General features: G+C 42.3%; 1 protein-coding gene across 2 annotated transcripts in view; it reads left to right on the forward strand.

The window, feature by feature from the left end:
• Positions 1 to 20,795, forward strand: part of LAMA2 (laminin subunit alpha 2) — a 1,085,231-nt gene that overhangs the window by 879,852 nt on the left and 184,584 nt on the right. For both annotated transcript variants that reach the window (XM_040429125.1, XM_040429126.1), the window contains exons 36-37: positions 8,151 to 8,313; positions 12,732 to 12,942. In XM_040429125.1, coding sequence (XP_040285059.1) covers positions 8,151 to 8,313; positions 12,732 to 12,942 — 374 coding nt within the window. The remainder of the gene's footprint in view (positions 1 to 8,150; positions 8,314 to 12,731; positions 12,943 to 20,795) is intronic.

The raw sequence follows: 20,795 nt of genomic DNA on the forward strand, positions 1-20,795 counted from the left end.
TCATGTGGAGTCATACAGTGATTTGGTTTTTATTTTGGATTAGGACCCGGCTTTGCACGGGTATATTTAATCTATTTCATTTAATGTTTGTGTGTTTCGTTCAAAGATATCGCCACTATCACAGTGACATCTACAGTACCCCGCCCCTTTAACAATGATTTCCACAATAACCCGCCTCCTTAACAGTGACTTCCACAGAGCTCCAATCCCTTAAAATGTGGCCTTCACAACACCCAGGCCCCTTAACAGTGACCTCTACAGCACCCCATCCCTTAACACTGACCTCCATAGTGGACCATCCCCTTAACTGTGACTGCTACCATTTCCGGCCCTCTTAACAGTGACCTCCACAGCATTCTGCCCCCTTAACAATGACCTCATCAGCATCCCTCCCTCTAAACAGTGACCTCCACAGCAGCCGCCCCTTTATTGGTGACCTCCACAGTACCCCATCTCCTTAACAGTGATTTCCACAACACCACATCACCTCCATAGCGGACCGCCCCCTTAACTGTGAACTCCATAGCAGCCAGCCCCTAGGGTGGCCAGAGGTCCAAATTCAGACTCCCTTTCCTCTGTCCGGTGCAGGGCCTAGACGGGCACAGGGAAGACCTTTTGAACAGCTCACTCTCAGACAGCAGCACAATGCTGTCTGAGCATGAGCTGCAGGGAGAAAGTCACCCTCCCTCCCACCCTGCAGCTGACAGAAGATAATTTTTGAAACCAACAAGAGAAAAGAGACCAATAACCCCATTGAAGAATGAGAGAACACTCATATAAAATATATGTAGTTTATTAGGGTGAAAAAATAATAAATATACAATAACACGAAGGCACAAGATAAAGGGGGATGGTACGCCCCGTGTAGCGGGACCACCCTCACATATACCAGACTAACAAGGAAAAGGTGTCATAAAACACTGAGTGTAGAACCGCATATTGATGGGAGAACTGTAAATTCGCCCAGAGTAACATATAAGCATATGTATTGCAGACATGTAAAGGATCAATAAGGTCACACATAACAGACTTGCCCACCACTAGTAACTATTGTGGCCATCACGTAAAATACATGCAGCCAGATCACATAATAACTAAAGTACGGGTGAAACAAGAGTGGTATGTGCAAGCTATAACACTAAGGTAACACACTAGACATGTATAAAGCAAAACATAAATTACCCATGATATGCGGAAACACAAGATGTATGACCGGGGCTGCATCTCAACGCACGTTTCGTCACGAAAGGCTTCGTCAGGAGGTCTTAGGGGTTATTGGTCTTTTTTCTCTTGTTGGTTTCAGTATATTATACTAGACCCCAGTGTATTTTATACACCTTATTAGAGTTTTTCTTATAGGTTGGTCTAGAAGATAATTTTTACCTTCATTTTTTCAATCCCTGTTGGCTGTGAAATGGTAGTGGCCTAACCGAGTTGGGGGTGGCTTAGTGGGACCTGGGGGCGTGGTTTTTAAGTCCATCTTTTGAGGGTGGGCTGAATGGCCACCCTACCTGCCCCCTGAACTGTGACCTCCACAGCACTCCGCTCCTTAACAGTGTCATCCACAGTGCCCTGCCCCTTTAAAGCTGACCTACAGCAGTGAAAAAAAATGTCTGGGTTGTTATGGAAACCTGGTGTAAAACTGTGTGTATGTGGAGACTAAGGGCCTGCGAGCTTCTATTGGCTGATAAGGGTCATGTGACCAGGCTTCTATTGGCTAATGCATTTTTGTGGAATATCTCAGGAACGTACCGTGCTAGAGAGCTGAGACCTGGTCTAAATCCTCCCCGGACACCTGATGAACCTGTGTGCCAAATTTCGTGATTGTAAATGCGGCAGTTCGGATTCTTTTAGCGGACAAGCATACATACACTAAGCTTTATATATTAGATTCGGAATGGATCCATCAGAAAGAAATAATGGGCTATTGCTTCTAAGGCCTCATGCACACGACCGTATGTGATTTGCAGTCCGCAAAAAAATGTATCCGCGAAAAATACGGATGACGTTCGTGTGCATTCCATATTTTGCGGAACGGAACAGCTGAACCCTAATAGAACAGTCCTATCCTTGTCCATAATGCGGACAATAATAGGACATGTTCTATTTTTTTGCGGAACGGAAATATGGACATACGGAAACGGAATGCTAACGGAGTACCTTCTGTTTTTTTTGTGGGCCCATTGAAATGAATAGCTCCGTATACGGTCTGCAAAAAAACTGATTGCACACGGACAGAAAATGCATTCGTGTGCATGAGCCCTAAGGCTGAATATTGTGCAATATAGTGCTTTATGAAGGCACCATACATACAGTCATAGGAACACTGAATGGCTGTGTACTGTGTAGAGGACTTGACCAAAAGTTGGGCATACACACTCAATAGCTGTCGGTAAAATGTTTGTTGGCCGACAGCAATCTCTCCTGATTACCTGATAACAACTCCTCCATACATATACACATTGAGTTAGCCAAATATGTATGTGCATTCTATGGGAAGAGCAGAGAAAGCCGCTGCCAGACATCTCTGGCAGCAGCTTATCTCCCAGAAGAACAAAGGATCAAGCTAAAACATTAATTTTGACCAATCTTTATGTCCCTGAAATCATTTGTCAAAAGTAAGTCAGGAACTCTCCATACATATACTGTAAGAGCGCAGGGGCGTAGCTATAGGCTCATGGCCCTGGTGCAAGAGTTCAGTTTGGGCACCCCCTACCCTGAATACCCTTTCCTAACACCACCAGACCCCTGCATGCCCTCCATGCCCACCACGCAGCTTCACCTCCTCCACGTCCGGCCCATATAACTTTGCCAGACGGGAGCGGGACCACTCCCTCTACTGGCTGCGCCTGCACGCACACATGCTCTGCCTCCTCCCCCACCCTATGTGAACTTACTTAGCTGCCGGCGCCGCCCGCAGGTATTGTAAATCGCTCAGGGCTTTTACTCAGTCTCTCCTGGGGGGCCCCGTGGGCAGTGTTCCCTCTAAGGCTTGGCTGCTGCTGAGCAGGGTCGGCTCAGAGCTGGGCATAGCACCATCAAAGGTGGGTGATAGGAAAACCTAAGATAATTGTCACAGTGTAACCCCTGCACCATCCTGTACAATACAGTAAAATCCCTGCACCATTCTGTTTAATATATAGTATAGTACCTACACTATGCTGTGTAATATACAGTATAATCCCTACACCATGCTGTACAGAATACATTATAATCCCTGCACCATGACGTACAATATATAGAATAGTTTATACACCATGCAATACAATATACAGTATAACCCCTACACCATGTTGTGTAATATACATTATAATCCCTACACCATGCTGTACAATATACAACATAACCCCACAGTATAGGTGTTATACTGTATATTAAACGGCATGGTGTATGGATTATAATGTATATTGTATAGCATGGTGCAGGGTTTATAATGTATATTGTACGGCATGGTACAGGGATTATAATGTATACTGTACAGAAAAGGTTACACCATGCTTGAGAATATAACTAGAGTTGAGCAAACCCGAACTGTAAAGTTCGGGTTCGTACCGAACTTTAGATTTTTCGGCACCCGGACCCGAACCCGATAATTTACATAAAAGTTTGGGTTCGGTGTTCGGCGCTTTCTTGGCGCTTTTTGAAAGGCTGCACAGCAGCCAATCAACAAGCGTCATACTACTTGCCCCAAGAGGCCATCACAGCCATGCCTACTATTGGCATGGCTGTGATTGGCCAACTGCAGCATGTGACCCAGCCTCTATTTAAGCTGGAGTCACGTAGCGCCGCCCGTCACTCTGCTCGGATTAGTGTAGGGAGAGGCTGCAGCTGCTGTGAGGGAGAGATCAGGGAGAAATCTTATCAAGAACTGCTTTTTTTACTCAGCGATCTACAGCAAATGTGTTTTGTGGGTGCAGTGTACAATTTCTTTAAGCCTGCCCTGAGCCAACTACTGCTGAAAACGAACTTTTTTTTTACTTCAGTTTGTCAATATCAATACATAATCGGCAGCCATTTTATGCAACGATAGTGCAGGCTATCTGCATGTCTGCAAGTCCAGAAATACAGCTTTTGCTTACTGGGGTTAAAAAAAAACCTTTTTTTCATATACTGCACATCTAGGATTAGACGTGCATAAGTGAGTGTCACATTTAGGCCAGAAATACAGCTTTTTGCTTACTGGGGTGAAAAAACCCTCTAATATACTGCACATCTGGGATTAGACGTGCATGAGTGACTGTCACATTTAGACCAGAAATACGGCTTTGTGCTTACTGGGGTGAAAAAGCCCTCTAATATACTGCATATCTGGGATTAGACGTGCATAAGTGAGTGTCACATTTAGGCCAGAAATACAGCTTTTTGCTTACTGGGGTGAAAAAACCCTCTAATATACTGCACATCTGGTATTAGACGTGCATAAGTGAGTGTCACATTTAGGTCAGAAATACATCTTTGTGCTTACTGGGGTGAAAAAACCCTCTAACATACTGCACATCTGGGATTAGACGGGCATTAGTGACTGTCACATTTTGGCCAGAAATACATTATTTCGCTTACTGGGGTGAAAAAACCCTCTAATATACTGCACATCTGGGATTAGACGTGCATAAGTGAGTGTCACATTTTGGCCAGAAATACATCTTTTTGCTTACTGGGGTGAAAAACCCCTCTAATATACAGCACATCTGGGATTAGACGTGCATATGTGACTGTCACATTTTGGCCAGAAATACGTCTTTTTGGCTACTGGGGTGAAAAAACCCTCTAATATACTGCACATCTGGGATTAGACGTGCATAAGTGAGTGTCACATTTAGGCCACAAATACATCTTTTTGATTACTAGGGTGAAAAAACCCTCTAATATACTGCACATCTGGGATTATACGTGCATAAGTTACTGGGAAATTTAGGCCACAAATACCGCTGTCATATAGAGTTTAAATTTTTTTTTTTAGTGCAATACCCTACATCAGGGTTTTTATTGGCGGTTAATTATTTTTAACAGACTTAACCACTTTTTACTTTGCTTTGTGAACGCTAACTATGAGGCAAACATCTAATAAGGGACGCGGTCGTGGTGTTGGTGGAGCCTCTGGTGCAGGGAAATATTCTCTCCTCTTTTACCTTGTTGATTTCCTTTATGTATTTAAAAGTTTCTATCATATCCCCTCTGTCTCGTCTTTCTTCCAAGCTATACATGTTAAGGTCCTTTAATCTTTCCTGGTAAGTCTTATCCTGCAAGTTCTTCTCTGAACTCTCTCCAAAGTATCAATATCCTTCTGGAGATATGGTCTCCAGTACTGCGCACAATACTCCAAATGAGGTCTCACTAGTGCTCTGTAGAGCGGCATGAGCACCTCCCTCTTTCTACTGGTAATGCCTCTCCCTATACACCAAAGCATTCTGCTAGCATTTCCTGCTGCTCTATGACATTGTCTGCCTACCTTTAAGTCTTCTGAAATAATGACCCCTAAATCCCTTTTCCTCAGATACTGAGGTTAGGACTGTATCACTAATTTTATATTCTGCTCTTGGGTTTTTACGCCCCAGGTGCATTATCTTGCACTTATCAACATTAAATTTTAGTTGCCAGATTTTTGACCATTCCTCTAGTTTTCCTAAATCCTTTTCCATTTGGTGTATCCCTCCAGGAACATCAACCCTGTTACAAATCTTTGTGTCATCAGCAAAAAGACACACCTTACCATCGAGGCCTTCTGCAATTTCGCTGATAAAGATATTAAACAATATGGGTCCCATAACAGATCCCTGAGGTACCCCACTGGTAACAAGACCATGGTCTGAATATACTCCATTGACTACAACCCTCTGTTGTCTGTCCCTCAGCCACTACCTAATCCATTCAACAATATGGGAGTCTAAGCCCAAAGACTGCAATTTATTGATAAGCCTTCTATGTGGGACAGTATCAAAAGCCTTACTAAAGTCTAGATAAGCGATGTCTACTGCACCTCCACCATCTATTATTTTAGTCACCCAATCAAAAAAATCAATAAGATTAGTTTGACATGATCTCCCTGAAGTAAACCCATGCTGTTTTTCATCTTTCAATACATGGGATATTAGATGTTCCACAATCCTCTCCTTAAGTATGGTTTCCATTAATTTCCCCACTATTGATGTCAGGCTTACTGGCCTATAGTTGCCCGATTCCTCCCTACTACCTTTCTTGTGAATGGGCACAACATTTGCTAATTTGCAATCTTCTGGAAAATAGATATAGGCTGTACATAGGTATAGGCTGTATATAAATGGAGGGTATGCTGCTGCAGAACACAAGGGCCCTTGTCAAGGCAAGGGGTAAAACCACTGGCAGGAACACACCATCCCAGTGATAGATAATTACTGGGATTGGATGGTGTGGTCCTGCCAGTTGTACTTTCACAGTTTCACCCCTTGTGTTCTGCAGCAGCATGCCCTCCAGGACTGTCCTCAGCATATTTATGTAGCAGGCAGCTCTCAGTCTCAGGAGAAGTCTAGCTTCTAAGATGACGCCACCGCTGCCAACGCCGCCTCCACATTACCTCTCTCTGTGCACTGCTGCTCCTCCTCTTCGATCAGAAAATTACGCATACAGAAGGAGGAAGTTTGGAAGAACCCATCACTAGTGTGGGCAAGTGTGTGGGCATTTTGGAAGCGGGGTGAGCGCTGAGCAAACTTATTAAACATGTGAGCGGGACAAAATAATTGCTGCACGGCCGCAGACCCGTGCAGCTTAGAGGGAACACTGCCCGTAGGCCCCCTTGACTTAGGGGCCCAGTCGCAATTGCGACCACTGCGACCCCCATAGCTATGTCACTGCTAGTGCGTCAGCTGAACACGCTGTTCTCCGCTGGTTTGGTCTATAGTACACTAATGTGCATGGAGGCCTTAATGGGGTTGTCCGAGTTACTGTATGAAAAAAATATACAGCACCTTAAATCTGATGTCAGCAATATATACAAAAGCTATGCAAGGTTTCGCCCAAAAAAAATCTATTTCCTCATTTCCCTAGTTCTTTTATGGCCCGTTGTTTACCTTCAATAACAACAATCTCTGAGGTTTTTCTTATAAATATTTGTGCCTCTACCCCTACTCTGCAAAGGGAGTGAATATAAGTCTGCCCTGAGTAAAATGTCTGACTGCTGGGATACTCAGCAGCATGTTGTATGTGTAGGACTACAATTGCCAGCTGTACAATGACACTACTGATATACACAGGATCTTCTCCCTACCTGTTCCTGTGCAATGCTCTACAGAACTCCTCCAGTCTGTCAGCTTTGTGTCTACAGGATGAGGAGGTCAGATCCTGTGTCTCTTCACTGCCTGCAGCTGATCAGCAAAGCCTCCAGCCATGAGTATGTGCTGCTGGTGGTAGAAGGGGTTAATCTTTCCTGAATAATCCAGTGGGAGGGGAGACACAGGGCAGACTAGAGCAGCTCTCCCAGTGCAAGGGGTGTGGCCAGCACAGTGAGGTCTCGTGCGCAGACACAGACCTGCTCCTCAGGCTTCTGCACAAAACATCATCAGAGTCGGGAGAGAAGCTGACATCACAAGTCATGTTACCCTCAGTGAAATTTAAGAAAGAACCCACTGCAGATGAAGGAAGTGAATTGTAAACCCCTTACATTTGATTATTTAGAAACATAAAAAAGAACAAAAACATAACTTGAAAAACCCTTTTAAGTGTCATTGCTTCATATTTATATACTTGACCATATATTAGCGTTATAACAAATGACTATAAATGCAATGCAGCACTTTTTTTTGCAAAGTTAAGTTCTTTGAGGGCCATCTTCCTGGGATTAGTGATGAAGATGTTAACGTGTAGTTGAGTATTGAGTTATATACCAAGATTTTTCTTTGGTTTATTGAAAGATGATACAGTACAACAACATGTGCCATTGTGACATTGTGACCATAGCTATTGCATTATTGCATTATTTGATAAATAAATCATGGACCTCTTGATGCCATTCCTCGTTGGGTCAGCTGTCTGAACCAATGTGTTCTGCACAATAAAATGCATTAGTTTTCAATCTGTTGCTTGCAAATTAGCAATGCAGAACTTGTTCTGCTCTTCTGTCTCAGAGCTTGTGGTGCATTAATTTATTTCCTATCATGTAACTTTTATAATTCCTGCAGACATATATGACAAAGCTGTAAAGCTGAATGAAACACTAGGTATACAAAACAAAACATTGGAGAAAAGTCTTCAAGAGCTACAGAAGGATGTTGACAAGATGATGGCTGAGCTCAGGAGAAGAATGTTCAAGAACCAGGAAAAAGCAGCTGCAGATGAGCTAAAGTGAGTATAAAAAATATAACCTTAGGAAAACTTTCACACTGCAACCTTTTATTGTTTTTTTGGGAACCATTATTAAACTTAGTGTTGTTAAATATCACCCATGTACTTATAAAATGTAAGTTGGGCTTCATGCACAAGCCACTTTTTAGTATTTGCATCTCTTGGATTACTAATATGGTAGCAATGCATTCAAGTGTGGCTATTAGGGTTGAGCGAACCCGAACTGTAAAGTTTGGGTTCGTACCGAACTTTACGGTGTTCGTCACCCGAACCCGAACATTTCAGTAAAAGTTTTGGTTCGGATTCGGTGTTCGGGTAATATTAATATACCATCGGATTGGAGTTTTCTCCAAGCCGATGGTATATTTTAGCTTGAAGCATCCCCATCACCATGGGAACGCCTCTATGTTAAAATATACCATCGGATTTGAGTTAGATCGTGAAAACTCGTGAAAACTCAGATCCGACAGTATATTCTAACACAGAGGAGTTCCTATAGTGATGGGGATGCTTCAAGTTAGAATATACTGAGAACTGTGGACATAACGGCCCCCTGCTGCCTGGCCGCACCTGATCTCTTAAAGGGGGCTGTGATCCGCACAATTAACCCCTCAGGTGCCGCACCTGAGGGGTTAATTGTGCGGATCACAGCCCCCTGTCAGAGGTCGGGTGCCGCCGAGCAGCAGGGGCCAGACCCCCCCTCCCCCCCACTATTAAAATCATTCATGGGCAGTGCGCCCTAACCCCCCCCTCACCAGTATTACAATCATTGGTGGCCAGTGCGGATCCCCCCCTCCGTATTAAACATCATTGCTGTTCAGTGCGCTGACAATCCCTCCCCCCGTATTAATCATTCGTATGCTTATAGCAATGCGCCACACAGACCTGTGAGTTTGAGAAGAAGGAGCGCTCGGCGGCCCCAGCGCAGGTAAGTACAATGCTGACTAACTGACCATGGCAGCCAGGACTTCAGTAGCGTCCTGGTTGCCATGGTAACCGATTGGAGCCCCAGCATTACACTGCTGGGTTTCCGATCGGAACTGCCGCCAATGATGGGGGGGAAGGGCGCACTGCCAGCACTGATTAATACAGGGGGGGGAGGGTGGATTGAGGGCGCACTGCCAGCAATGATTAATACTGGGGAGGGAGGGGGGATTGAGGGCGCACTGCCAGCAATGATTAATACTGGGGAGGGAGGGGGGATTGAGGGCGCACTGCCAGCAATGATTAATACTGGGGAGGGAGGGGGATTGAGGGCGCACTGCCACCAATGATTGTAATACTGGTGAGGGGGGGTTAGGGCGCACTGCCCATGAATGATTTTAATAGTGGGGGGCGCACTGCTGCCTGGCGGCACCCGACCTCTGACAGGGTGCTGTGATCCGCACAATTAACCCCTCAGGTGCGGCACCTAAGGGGTTAATTGTGTGGATCACAGTGCCCTGTCAGAGGTCAGGTGCCGCCAGGCAGCAGGGGGCCAGTATGTATGCGCCTGTTGGTATACTCTAACTTCAAGCGTCCCCATCACCATGGGAATGCCTCTGTGTTAGAATATACCATCGGATTTGAGTTTTCACGATCTAACTCAGATCCGATGGTATATTCTAACCACCAGGCGTTCCCATCGTGACGGGGACGCTTGTGGGGAGGAGTATGCCAAAGGGGTTTAACTGTACTGTTTGGGGGGAAAAAAAGACGAATATTCAAAAAAATGTCAAAACGAATATAATCCTATAGTGTTATATATTTGTTTTTTAGAATATTCGTCTTTTTTCAACATCTAAAGTCATGATTCCTCCCTGCTTCTTGCTTGTGGGCCAATGACTCATTGACCACAAGCATTTTAAGCAGGGAGGAATCATTTGTTCAGATGTAGAAAATGACGAGTATTCGATATAACGAATATATAGCAGTATATTCGTAATATTTGCAAATTATCGAAGTTGCGATATTCGCAATTAATATTCGCTATTCGAATATTCGCGCTCAACACTACTGGTAAGTGAAAGGTCTGTGCGGCGCATTGCTTATAGCACAGACCTGTCACTTACCAGTAGGAGGAGCGCCCGGCCGGCCACAGACAGCGCACATAAGTATAATGCTGCTAAAAGTGCTAAGTAACCATGGAATTCTGGACTGCAGTAGCGTCCTGGCTGCCATGGTAACCGATCGGAGCCCCAGCGATTAAACTGGGACTCCGATCGGAACTGCCGCTCCGCTGCCACCAATAATTGTTGTTAACCTGTGGCCACTGCCACCAATGATTTTAATTAGGGGTAAGGGGGGGAGAGGGGAGGCCGCACTGGACATCAATGATTTTAATAGGGGGTGGGTGGGGGTGGGGGGGCCGCACTGGCCACCAATGATTTTAATACTGGGGAGGGAGGGAGTTGGGGGCCGCACTGGCCACCAATGATTTTAATACTGGGGAGGGATGGGGGTCTGGCCCCTGCTGCTTGGCAGCACCCGATCTCTTACAGGGGGCTGTGATCCGCACAATTAACCCCTCAGGTGCAGCACCTAAGGGGTTAATTGTGCGGATCACAGCCCCCTGTAAGAGATCGGGTGCTGCCAGGCAGCAGGGGGCAGTTATGTTCACAGTTCTTAGTATATTCTAACTTGAAGAGTCCCCATCACCATGGGAACGCCTCTGTGTTAGAATATACTGTCGGATCTGAGTTTTCACGATCGTGAAAACTCAGATCTGAAAAAGCTAATACTATTATTTTCCGTTATAACCATGTTATAATGGAAAATAATAAAGTGAAGTTTGGGTCCCCATTGACTTCAACGGGGTTCGGGTCCAAGTTCGGATCAAGTTTGGGTCCCGAACCAGAACTTTTTTTTAAAGTTCGGCCGAACTCCCTGAACCCGAACATCTAGGTGTTCGCTCAACTCTATCAGAGATACCAGCCGGTGTAGGGAATATTACAGGCAATGTTCCCTGGGAAAAAGTACAATATTGAAAGTGAGTTCACCTCTAGAAGGCATAAAACAGTCTCTAATGTCACCTGTACATCAGTACCCTGTAAGTCAATGTCTTACCCATTAAAAAGCTTTGAAACATGACTATAAATTTTATTCAATGTAGAGTCTTTTCAAAAAATAAAGCTACACTCACCTGTAAACGACCATTTTAGCATTCTTGCCCCTAATCAATATAGAGCAGAGAAGATGTGTAGGCAGTGGTGTACATAGAGAAGTAAGGACCCCATAGCAAGGATCAAGCCAGGGGGACAAAGGACAGGAGGGTTTCTGCCTAAACCCTTTTCAATCACCCTTGTGTAATTTTTTCCACTGCCTCATTTGCTAACTGTTGTTTCTTTAGAGGGTAGAGTCCTGACCACGGTTTCACCCCCAGTAGAAGAGGGGATGATCCCAACTAAGACTGGCCCCCCTCTTGCCCTGGACCCCATAGCACAGCATATCATCTGCCACTATTTTAGTTATGCCCATGGCTGTAGGCCTTTGATGTAGCCATTAGGGTCCATGGGAAGCAATATGCAAATGGATTGGCTTTATTTTCAAAGAGACTCTGATTTGGCTAAAGTGACATAGAAGTGGCATTAGAGAGACAGTTTTCTTACTTCTAGAGGATTCTAAATGGAGATGACTGTTTAGATGATGAGTATTAAGATGTATTATAGTGACAGGTATGAGTAGATGTACATTCCATGGTTTTTTATTTAATAATTATAAAATTTTAATGAATGTAGATGGTCTTTTAGAGATTTCTTATTCCTTGGACATTTAGAGACTTGTTAATCCATTTTGTTAAAGCCTTATTAAAACCAGGGTAGATTGTTGGTTTGATTTCTCCTGGACATTATCTCTTACTGTTGTATGGTATGGTGCTAAATCATTAATCTCCAAAAGAAAATGTAACATTTCCCAACCTTCCATAGAGCTGAATGTATGTCACCTAAACTGATAATAGAGATTCTTTCTAAATCTACATGAAGACTTACTATGAAGTGATTCATAAATTTATCTTGAATTTTCATGTTTAGGAAAAGTAGATACAGATCAGACATTTCCATCTCATTCACAATGTGTTAATGTCTACAGGAATATAAAAGTATTTTTTGCTACCCTGGATAAGCATTTATGTCTAAAGGCCATCTCGAAATGATATCAAAACTATAATTTATAGCTGCCAATGTAGTATAGCAGAATGAATGAAGCCAGCAAAAAATGTATTTATTTTGTTAGCACCCAGTATCGAAAAAGTCTCACAACATAATCCAAATACTCTTACTAGAATAAAGCAATATATTTTTGTACATAAAACTGCTAGAAATATCATACGAGGTGTAATAAATCAAGATGCTTGCTAACATAGTATATGGATTTTGGAAAAAGAGATACTGGTCTATTATTGTCACTTCCACATTTTTTAGCTACTATTTTCATTGCAGGGCAGCAGAAGGTCTTCTCAATAGAGTAAAGAAGCTATTTCAAGATCCTCATAACAAAACTAATGACTTAAATCTTGAGGTGAAGGACAAGTTAAGGCACTTCCAAGACAAACTGGAGGATGTCTTAGACATGCTCCGAGAAGCCCGAGGGAAAATAAGAGAATCCAACCATCTCTCAGCTATCAATAAACACAATATGACTGCTCTGGAGGTAATTGTCTATATTAATACTGGCAAACAAAATGTTCTCATTAATGTTTTATGCAGAAAGAAATTCATTTCACAGTAGTCCTCGGATAATGTACAAATAGGTAACGGTTGACTGCAGACTGTCTTACATACTTACAGTTCTACACGAGTATGCCCAATTACTCTTTGCTGATTTTGCATACACAGATATACAAGCCGGTATGTGTTATAAAACTAATTACGCACAATCAGCAGTGGTTATTAGCTGTCAAAAATACTCTTCCTAAACTGCATGCTCTCAATTTATTTTAATTGCAAATCCTCATTATACTGTGCATTAAGGAATATCTAGCTGACTGATTTGGTGCAAATTTAACTTCTGTGAACATAAATACTCAAAGGCTTTGCAAGATATGCAGATATTTCTGATGAGCACTTTTGCAGATATATTTACTATTTGGCTAGATTTGTTCATATTTTTTTTTCTGCCAATTTACCAACTTGTGTTTTAAAAAAAATAATTTGCATGTGGTTTTTGGTCATTTTTTTAGCAGAAAAAGTGCCAACTCCAGTTGTTAGCTAAAGGTCTATGTAAATTTTGAAAAGCAGGACAGAAACATATATTTTTTCCTGGTGGTGTTTTTTTTTTAAATTGAGGTGTAGCTTAGGGGGTACAGACTCTCCTTAAGGAGACCAGCGGAATTTGGAGACTTAGTGGAAATGCTCCATGGGAAAATAATGTTCAAAAAGGTATCTCCCAGGGAAAGAGAACCATCTCACTAGTACTACACTTTGGAAATGGCTCCCTATGAGTCAAAGTACAACTTTTTAACAAGCCTTGGGACATAAAAATGGAAAATAGCCAAGCCAGATATCCATCCCAGACAACTGTTTTAGGTTGCTTGCCCTCATCAGTACAGAGTAGGATTCTGGCTGGCTGAGTGAGCAGCTTAGGGGGGTACTGGCTCTCCTTAAGGAGACCAACTGTGTATGGAACATAGTGGCAAGGTTTCATTGGACTTAGTGGCTCTGCTAGGATAATTCCCTCAAGAGTGGAACAAAGTCAAATTGGTTGGTCAGCACTCACTGTCCATAACAATGTGCAATGCAGGCACAGTGTGAACAAGGCTGTCTACATTTTAGTATATATACATAATGCACAGGACAGGAGCTGATTCTGTGGAAACTGAAACAAATTCCTGGGCAAGAGTACAAAGGAAGATAAACTAATGCTGCAATAAAGAAGCTTGGCAAAAACACACGATACAAACATGACATAAATATTGCCCACATCTGCCATCTCACACAATGTTTAATCTTCTTAACCGCATATTTTTTGTAACTTAACTATATAGCAAATTAATTAACTGACTAAATAGCCGAGCTTTACTAGATTTGTAGAATCACAGAACTCCATGGCAGTGATGTAAAAACAATTCCTCATGGAAGAAAATCTTTAAGGAGTAAAATACTGCTATAGTTGTCAAGGATCCTCACATATAACTATTTTGCACTCACTAGATGCTGTTTTATATTATCTGTTCTAGATGTTAGAAATAGATGATAGCCTGAAGCAAATATAACTCTGATGGTGACAAATAGAATATATAATACTCCCTTAGTGCAACCTTTTCTGCTATCCAGACTTTTCACAACCTACAGTATATTCCACTGAAAATATTTGGAATAAACTGGAAAGTGAATGGCAAATGGATAGCTGATCAAATATTAATTGATTTTATCATTTTAGTTTCAGAAGTAAATAGACACAGATATGATATATGCATAATAATTATCATGAGCATGATGGTTATTTGGTTGATTGATTACATGTAAGATTATGCTTAATTAGAATTAGTATTTTAGAATTAAAAAAAACGCACTGATAAATTATGAGGCTTGTGGAGAATCTTGCTTTCAATTTGTACCTCAATGTAAAATCAGAACTGAGGGGAGCAGGAGAGAAGAAATTTCTTACACTATTGACCAATTGACTATTGATTGGCTAGAAGTGCCTGGTTGGAACACTGGCTAGAAGATCTGGTGGCGCTGCACGTAACGGTGGCAGGAGGAAGCACATTTATTGACTTTCTAGGAGTGCCTCTTCTCTTGACATTTTAGAGTAGAGTATTTTATATAGAACATTAACCTTTCTCTTATTGTGCATCTGGAAAACACCAATGTATTAAATTTGATGGTGTCAACGCCCATTCTGTTCCAGTCTGTATAAGGGCAGCCAAAATTTACAGTGATATTTACTTAGTTTTCCTTTGGGATCAACATTCCCTAAGATGGTGTAACAGGAAATGAATTGTTTTGGGGGGAAAAATGCATAATTGCACAATAAAAAATTTAAGGAAAGTTAAGGGTGGACACAAATATATATGCAAATGAGGGGGGAAAGACCAACATGTTAGATTTCAGCATTCCTGATTTCTCCTTCTATAAATGACAGCTTAACCCAATTTCCCTATTGAAATAGGCGTGAATATTTTGCTAAGCTTACATATTTAGGAGGATCTGGAAAGATTAAAAAAAAAGCCTGGTCAGTCTTAAAGAAAAGTTTTAAATATGTCTTTAGTGGTGTCTGTGACCTGTGACCACCACTGATTGCGAGATAGAAGGGTCCATTGAATGGTCAGAAACCTAAGTTCACCAAAGCTCTATCAACTTCCATTGTTCTGCTAGAGTGACTGAACAATGAAAATAATAATACTGGACCCAGCACACAAGTGAACCAAGCAGCACCGAACAGACCCTATCGGCTACATTGGAGTCCATTTGATTTCCAGTCAGGAGTCTGCTCTTTAAGTGGAAACAAAACTCCTGCATGCGCACCATTATTTTGTTTGCTGGTTTTGAAAGAATCTGCAAAGGAAGGCCAGAACGAAGCCTCAGATGCAGATGAGATGCTACCGCTACTTGTAGTGTGACTGTAAAGAGCCTACAATTTTGCATTGCTTTTAGTAAAAATGTGGGGCTTTGAAGAAAAACTATATAGCAGGATGTAGATTCCCTACACACTCATAAGCTGCCATACAGGGTCCACACACATAGCAAAGCATAGGCCTTAGGGGTATTTTGGCTTCATTCAGGAGCCATATGTGAGCCATATATGAGTGAAAATGTAACATGGTTTGTAAGTCTAAAAAAGAAATCTGTCCTTCCAGTTCAGCCTGTTATCCTGCAAGTTGATCCAGAGAAATACAAAAAAGGGGAAAAATCCTTCCCGACTCCAATCAGGCAATCAGAATAAATCCATGGATCAACGACCTTTCTCCAGAAATCTCTAACTATAACTTGTAATATTATTACTAGTTATGAGCGAAGCGAGCTTCAGATGCTACATCCGAAGTCGATTCATTCAAAACTTCAGATTAATACTTTATAGAGATTCGTCTCCATACAGTATTAAAATGTATGGGCTCCGATGAGCCGAAGTCAGTTATTCGCGAAGTCGGTCGAGACTTCGTTGAATAACTTCAGTAGTTGATTTTTAAAGTGGAAAACCATTTTAAAACTTTAAACCGAACTAGGCTTTGATTCTGAGGTACTAGTCGGAACCAAAGCCGAGTTCAGTTTCAAGTTTTAAAGTGGTTTTCCACTTAAAAAAATCAACTACCGAAGTTATTCAATGAAGTCTTATACGACTTCATGTATAACTGACTTTGGCTCATCGAAGCCCATACATTTTAATACTGCTCATCACTTATTACACTTCAGAAATACATCCAGGCCCTTCTTGAACTCTTTTAGTGAGTTCGCCATTACCATCCTCTTATGTGTTTTTGTAGAAACCTTCTTTCCTCAATAAATAGATCAAGGGAGAAATCTCTGTAATGACCCCAGATGTATTAATACACAGTTATTAGATTGCCCCTCAGTCATCTTTATTTCAAACTAAATAACTGTTATTTTGATAACCTTTAGGGTACTGTAGTCCACCCATACCAGTTATTACTTTAGTTGCCCTCCTCTGAACCCTCTCTAGCTCTGCTATGTCTGCCTTGTTCACAGGAGACCAGAACTGTACACAGTACTCCATGTGTGGTCTGACTAGTGATTTGTAAAGTGGTAGGACTATGTTCTCATCACGGGCATCTATGCCCCTTTTGATGCAACCCATTATCTTATTGGCCTTTTCAGCAGCTGCCTGACACAGTTTTTTGCAGCTTAGTTTGCTGTTCACTAAAATTCCTAGGTCCTTTTCCATGTCAGTGTTACCGAGTGTTTTACCATTTAGTATGTATGGGTGACTTGCATTATTCCTTCCCATATGTATAACCTTAGATTTATCAGTGTTAAACCTTATCTGCCACTTCTCTGCCCAAGCCTTCAATCTATCCAAATTCATTTGTAGCTGTATACTGTCCACAGTGGCGTAGCATGGGTTGCTAGCACCCAGGGCAAGCCATGTATTGCAACCCCCTACCTGTGGACATGCCCCTTTTTGCAGATAACATAGTGGATGTCACCTGCAGTCCTATGTAACACTACAGATGACACATTGATAACTCTCTGATTACAGATAATGTAGTAGATGGGTGTGAGGCCCTAGAATTCAGAACACACACAGTGTGACTTGAAGTCTGGGGCCAGGATGCGGCAGAGGGTGGGCCATATTCTCAATCCACCGCCCAACCCTACCGTGAAACAGATATATGGATGGACATTATTATATACAGTAGAATACAGCATCAAATACCTCATCCATCCAGTGATATCTCCTGTTATGTAGACTTTCCTCAATGTCTTCATTCTGAGATAATACCTTCTTTCAGCCGCGTATCATCTCTACAGAGTTTCATAGAAAACATTTTTAGATTCCTCACTTTACTATCACACTCTACTATCCTCTACTATCATTATACACATGGGGCCATTATATATACTAATAATACAGAGGGGACATTACATATTATAATGATACAGAGGGGCCATTATATATTATAATAATACAGAGGGGCCATTATATATTATAATAATACAGAGGGGCCATTATATATTATAATAATACAGATGGGCCATTATATATTAGAATAATACAGAGGGGCAATTATATATTATAATACAGAGGGGGCTATTATATATACTAATACAGAGGGGGCTATTATATTTACTAATAATACATAGGGGCCATTATGTATTATAAAAATACAGAGGGGCAATTATATATTATAATACAGAGGGGGCTATTATATATACTAATACAGAGGGGGCTATTATATATACTAGTAATACAAAGGGGGTCATTCTCTATACTAATAATACAGAGGGGGCTATTATATATACTAATAATGCAGAGGGGGCTATTATATATACACTAATAATACAGGGGGGCTATTATATATACTAATAATACAGAGGGGGCTATTATATATACTAACAATGCAGAGGGGGCTATTATATATACTAGCAATGCAGAGGGGGCTATTATATATACTAGCAATGCAGAGGGGGCTATTATATATACTAATAATACAGAGGGGGCTATTATATATACTAATAATACTGCGGGGCATTATATATGCTAAAAATACACATCTCTGCTGTCCATATACAAGGCATACCACCAGTATTACCTCTTCATATACCGCCTACCCGCCTGGTCACCCTGACCAGGCTGGCAGGCGGTATATGAAGGGGTAATACTGGTAGGCCTGGTATATGGACAGCAGAGATGGCATCCTCTTGGCAGTACTGTCTCTGGTCATACTTCACTAGCACCCTGACTGCCACCTGCATAGCCTGTGACACTGACTGTCACTAACTGATAGCCAAGCAGCCGGCAGTGAAGTTCCATGAAAGCCAGGCTACGCAGGTGGCAGTCAGGGTGCTGGTGAAGGATGACCAGAGACAGTACTACCCAGAGGATGACATCTCTGCCCTTCTCGACTATACGCCTCAGGCCAGGGGGACTTAACTTGGTCAGTGTGCTGTGTGAGGAACTGTCTGTGACACTGACTGTGTCACACTCACTGTCAGTGTCGTGGGACGCACAGGTGTTGCTGACGCTGAGTCACACACAGGCTGCACTTGGTCCTGAAGCGGCACCCATCTTCTCTTAGTTCTTCTTGATCTGCAGTGTCTGGAAGGTGGATGGAGCCTATATCAGTGCCAGTTTGTACAGCCGTGCTCTCGCTGGTGATTCATCAGGGCATGCGCTCCTTCGGCCAGGCTGAGATTTTGCCGACACTCCTCGCTCACTCTCTGCGCAGTGCAGCAGAGAAGCAGAGCAAAAACATTAGTGTTTTTGCGCCAGTGGCCAGCCAGCACCACCCTGCAGTGTGGCGCCCAGGGCAACGGCTTCCCCGGACCCCTCCACGCTACGCCACTGACTGATATACTGCACAGTGTAGTGTCAATCTGCAAAAAGTAAACTTTTAAAGGCTTCCTGTTTTCCTACGCTGAAATCCAACACAATTTTCAGATATAAATATATGACAGGCATGCAAAGTTGTAATAAATCTGTGTGAATAATGCCTAAGGCAGTGTGCTTGATGGCTTGAGAGAAATTGTAAAATGAAGTTACTAAGGGTTGAAAGAGAATAGTTTCTTGCACTAGGAAACTAGAGCAAAAGCAATTTGCAGTTGAAAGACTGCATTCAATAAATTTAAAGGGGCTGTGCAGCCTGTTTGTATTGATGACCTATCCTCAGGATTGGTCATCAACATCTAATCAGCATCAGTCTGACATGGCCGATCAGCTGTTTGAAGACAAAGCACTGCTTCCTCTTAATTATACTGCCTGTTTTTTTTCTGAAGTGCAATTACAAGTACTTGAAAAGAGCAAGTAGTTGTAATTACACTGCGCCATCACTACAGGGGAGGCGATGCATAGTGTAATGAAGCGGTAGCAGCACTTGCATGGAGCACCGCCTCCTCTTCAAACAGCTGATCAGCAGGTGTGCAGGGTGTCAGACAACACCAATCTGATACTGATGACCTATCTTGAGGGAAGGTCATCAATATAAACAGGCTGCACAACCCCTTTAAGAATTTGGAAGCGCTGTCATATTTTCACTGTTTGCAGAAAGAACACTATACATAATAGCATAGCAACATAGTTTGTAAGGCTGCACACACCTTTGCGCTGCAATCTGCTCCATAAATGACCCCCAAAGTTCGGACCCGAAGACCATTTCCTATTAGCTTGCTTACATTGGATGCTTTGAGATTTTTTCAGTTTATTGCAAGCCTGAGCAAACTTTGCACAGATCATCAATGATAGCATCCAGCGGAATTCAGAGCTGGACCCAGAGAAAGAAGAAAAACGCAGATTAATTACAAAAAAAGGTGAGATGACATTAGAGGAGCCTGACACTGTTAATATTGAAATCTGCTAGAGGCAAAAACCTTTTCCACTCATTTTGGCAGTCAGAAACAAAACACCTTAAAAACTGCTCCAAGACCTGGTTGACTTTTTCAGTTTGTAAATTTTTCTAAGGATGAAAAGCAGATGAGAAGGAGAGTTTGATCCCCAGTTTGTTCCTAAACTCTCTCCAAGACCTAGAGACAAATTGGATACCTCTATCAAAAATAGCGGACTCAAATATGCCATGTAATCACATCTTAGACAACCTATCTATGACCACCCAGATTACCTTTTTATCCTGGAAGATCCGTAAAGAAGTTCATGGAGATGTGGGTCTAAGATCTCTGAGAAATGGGCAAGGGACAAAGTTAAACCGCAGGACGTCACCTGGGTACCTTGGCCTTAGCACACACCTCACATGCTGAGACAAAGGGAACCACATCACTTGACCAATTAGGCCATCAGTTGTCTAGGGAAACCAGATATTTAGTCCCCGCAATAGCCAGATGACCAGCCAGTACAGAGCAATGAGATTCCTCCAAAACTTTAAGATGAAAATT

This window comes from Bufo bufo, chromosome 4, assembly GCF_905171765.1.
Source record: "Bufo bufo chromosome 4, aBufBuf1.1, whole genome shotgun sequence".
In the NCBI taxonomy this organism is placed as follows: domain Eukaryota; kingdom Metazoa; phylum Chordata; class Amphibia; order Anura; family Bufonidae; genus Bufo; species Bufo bufo.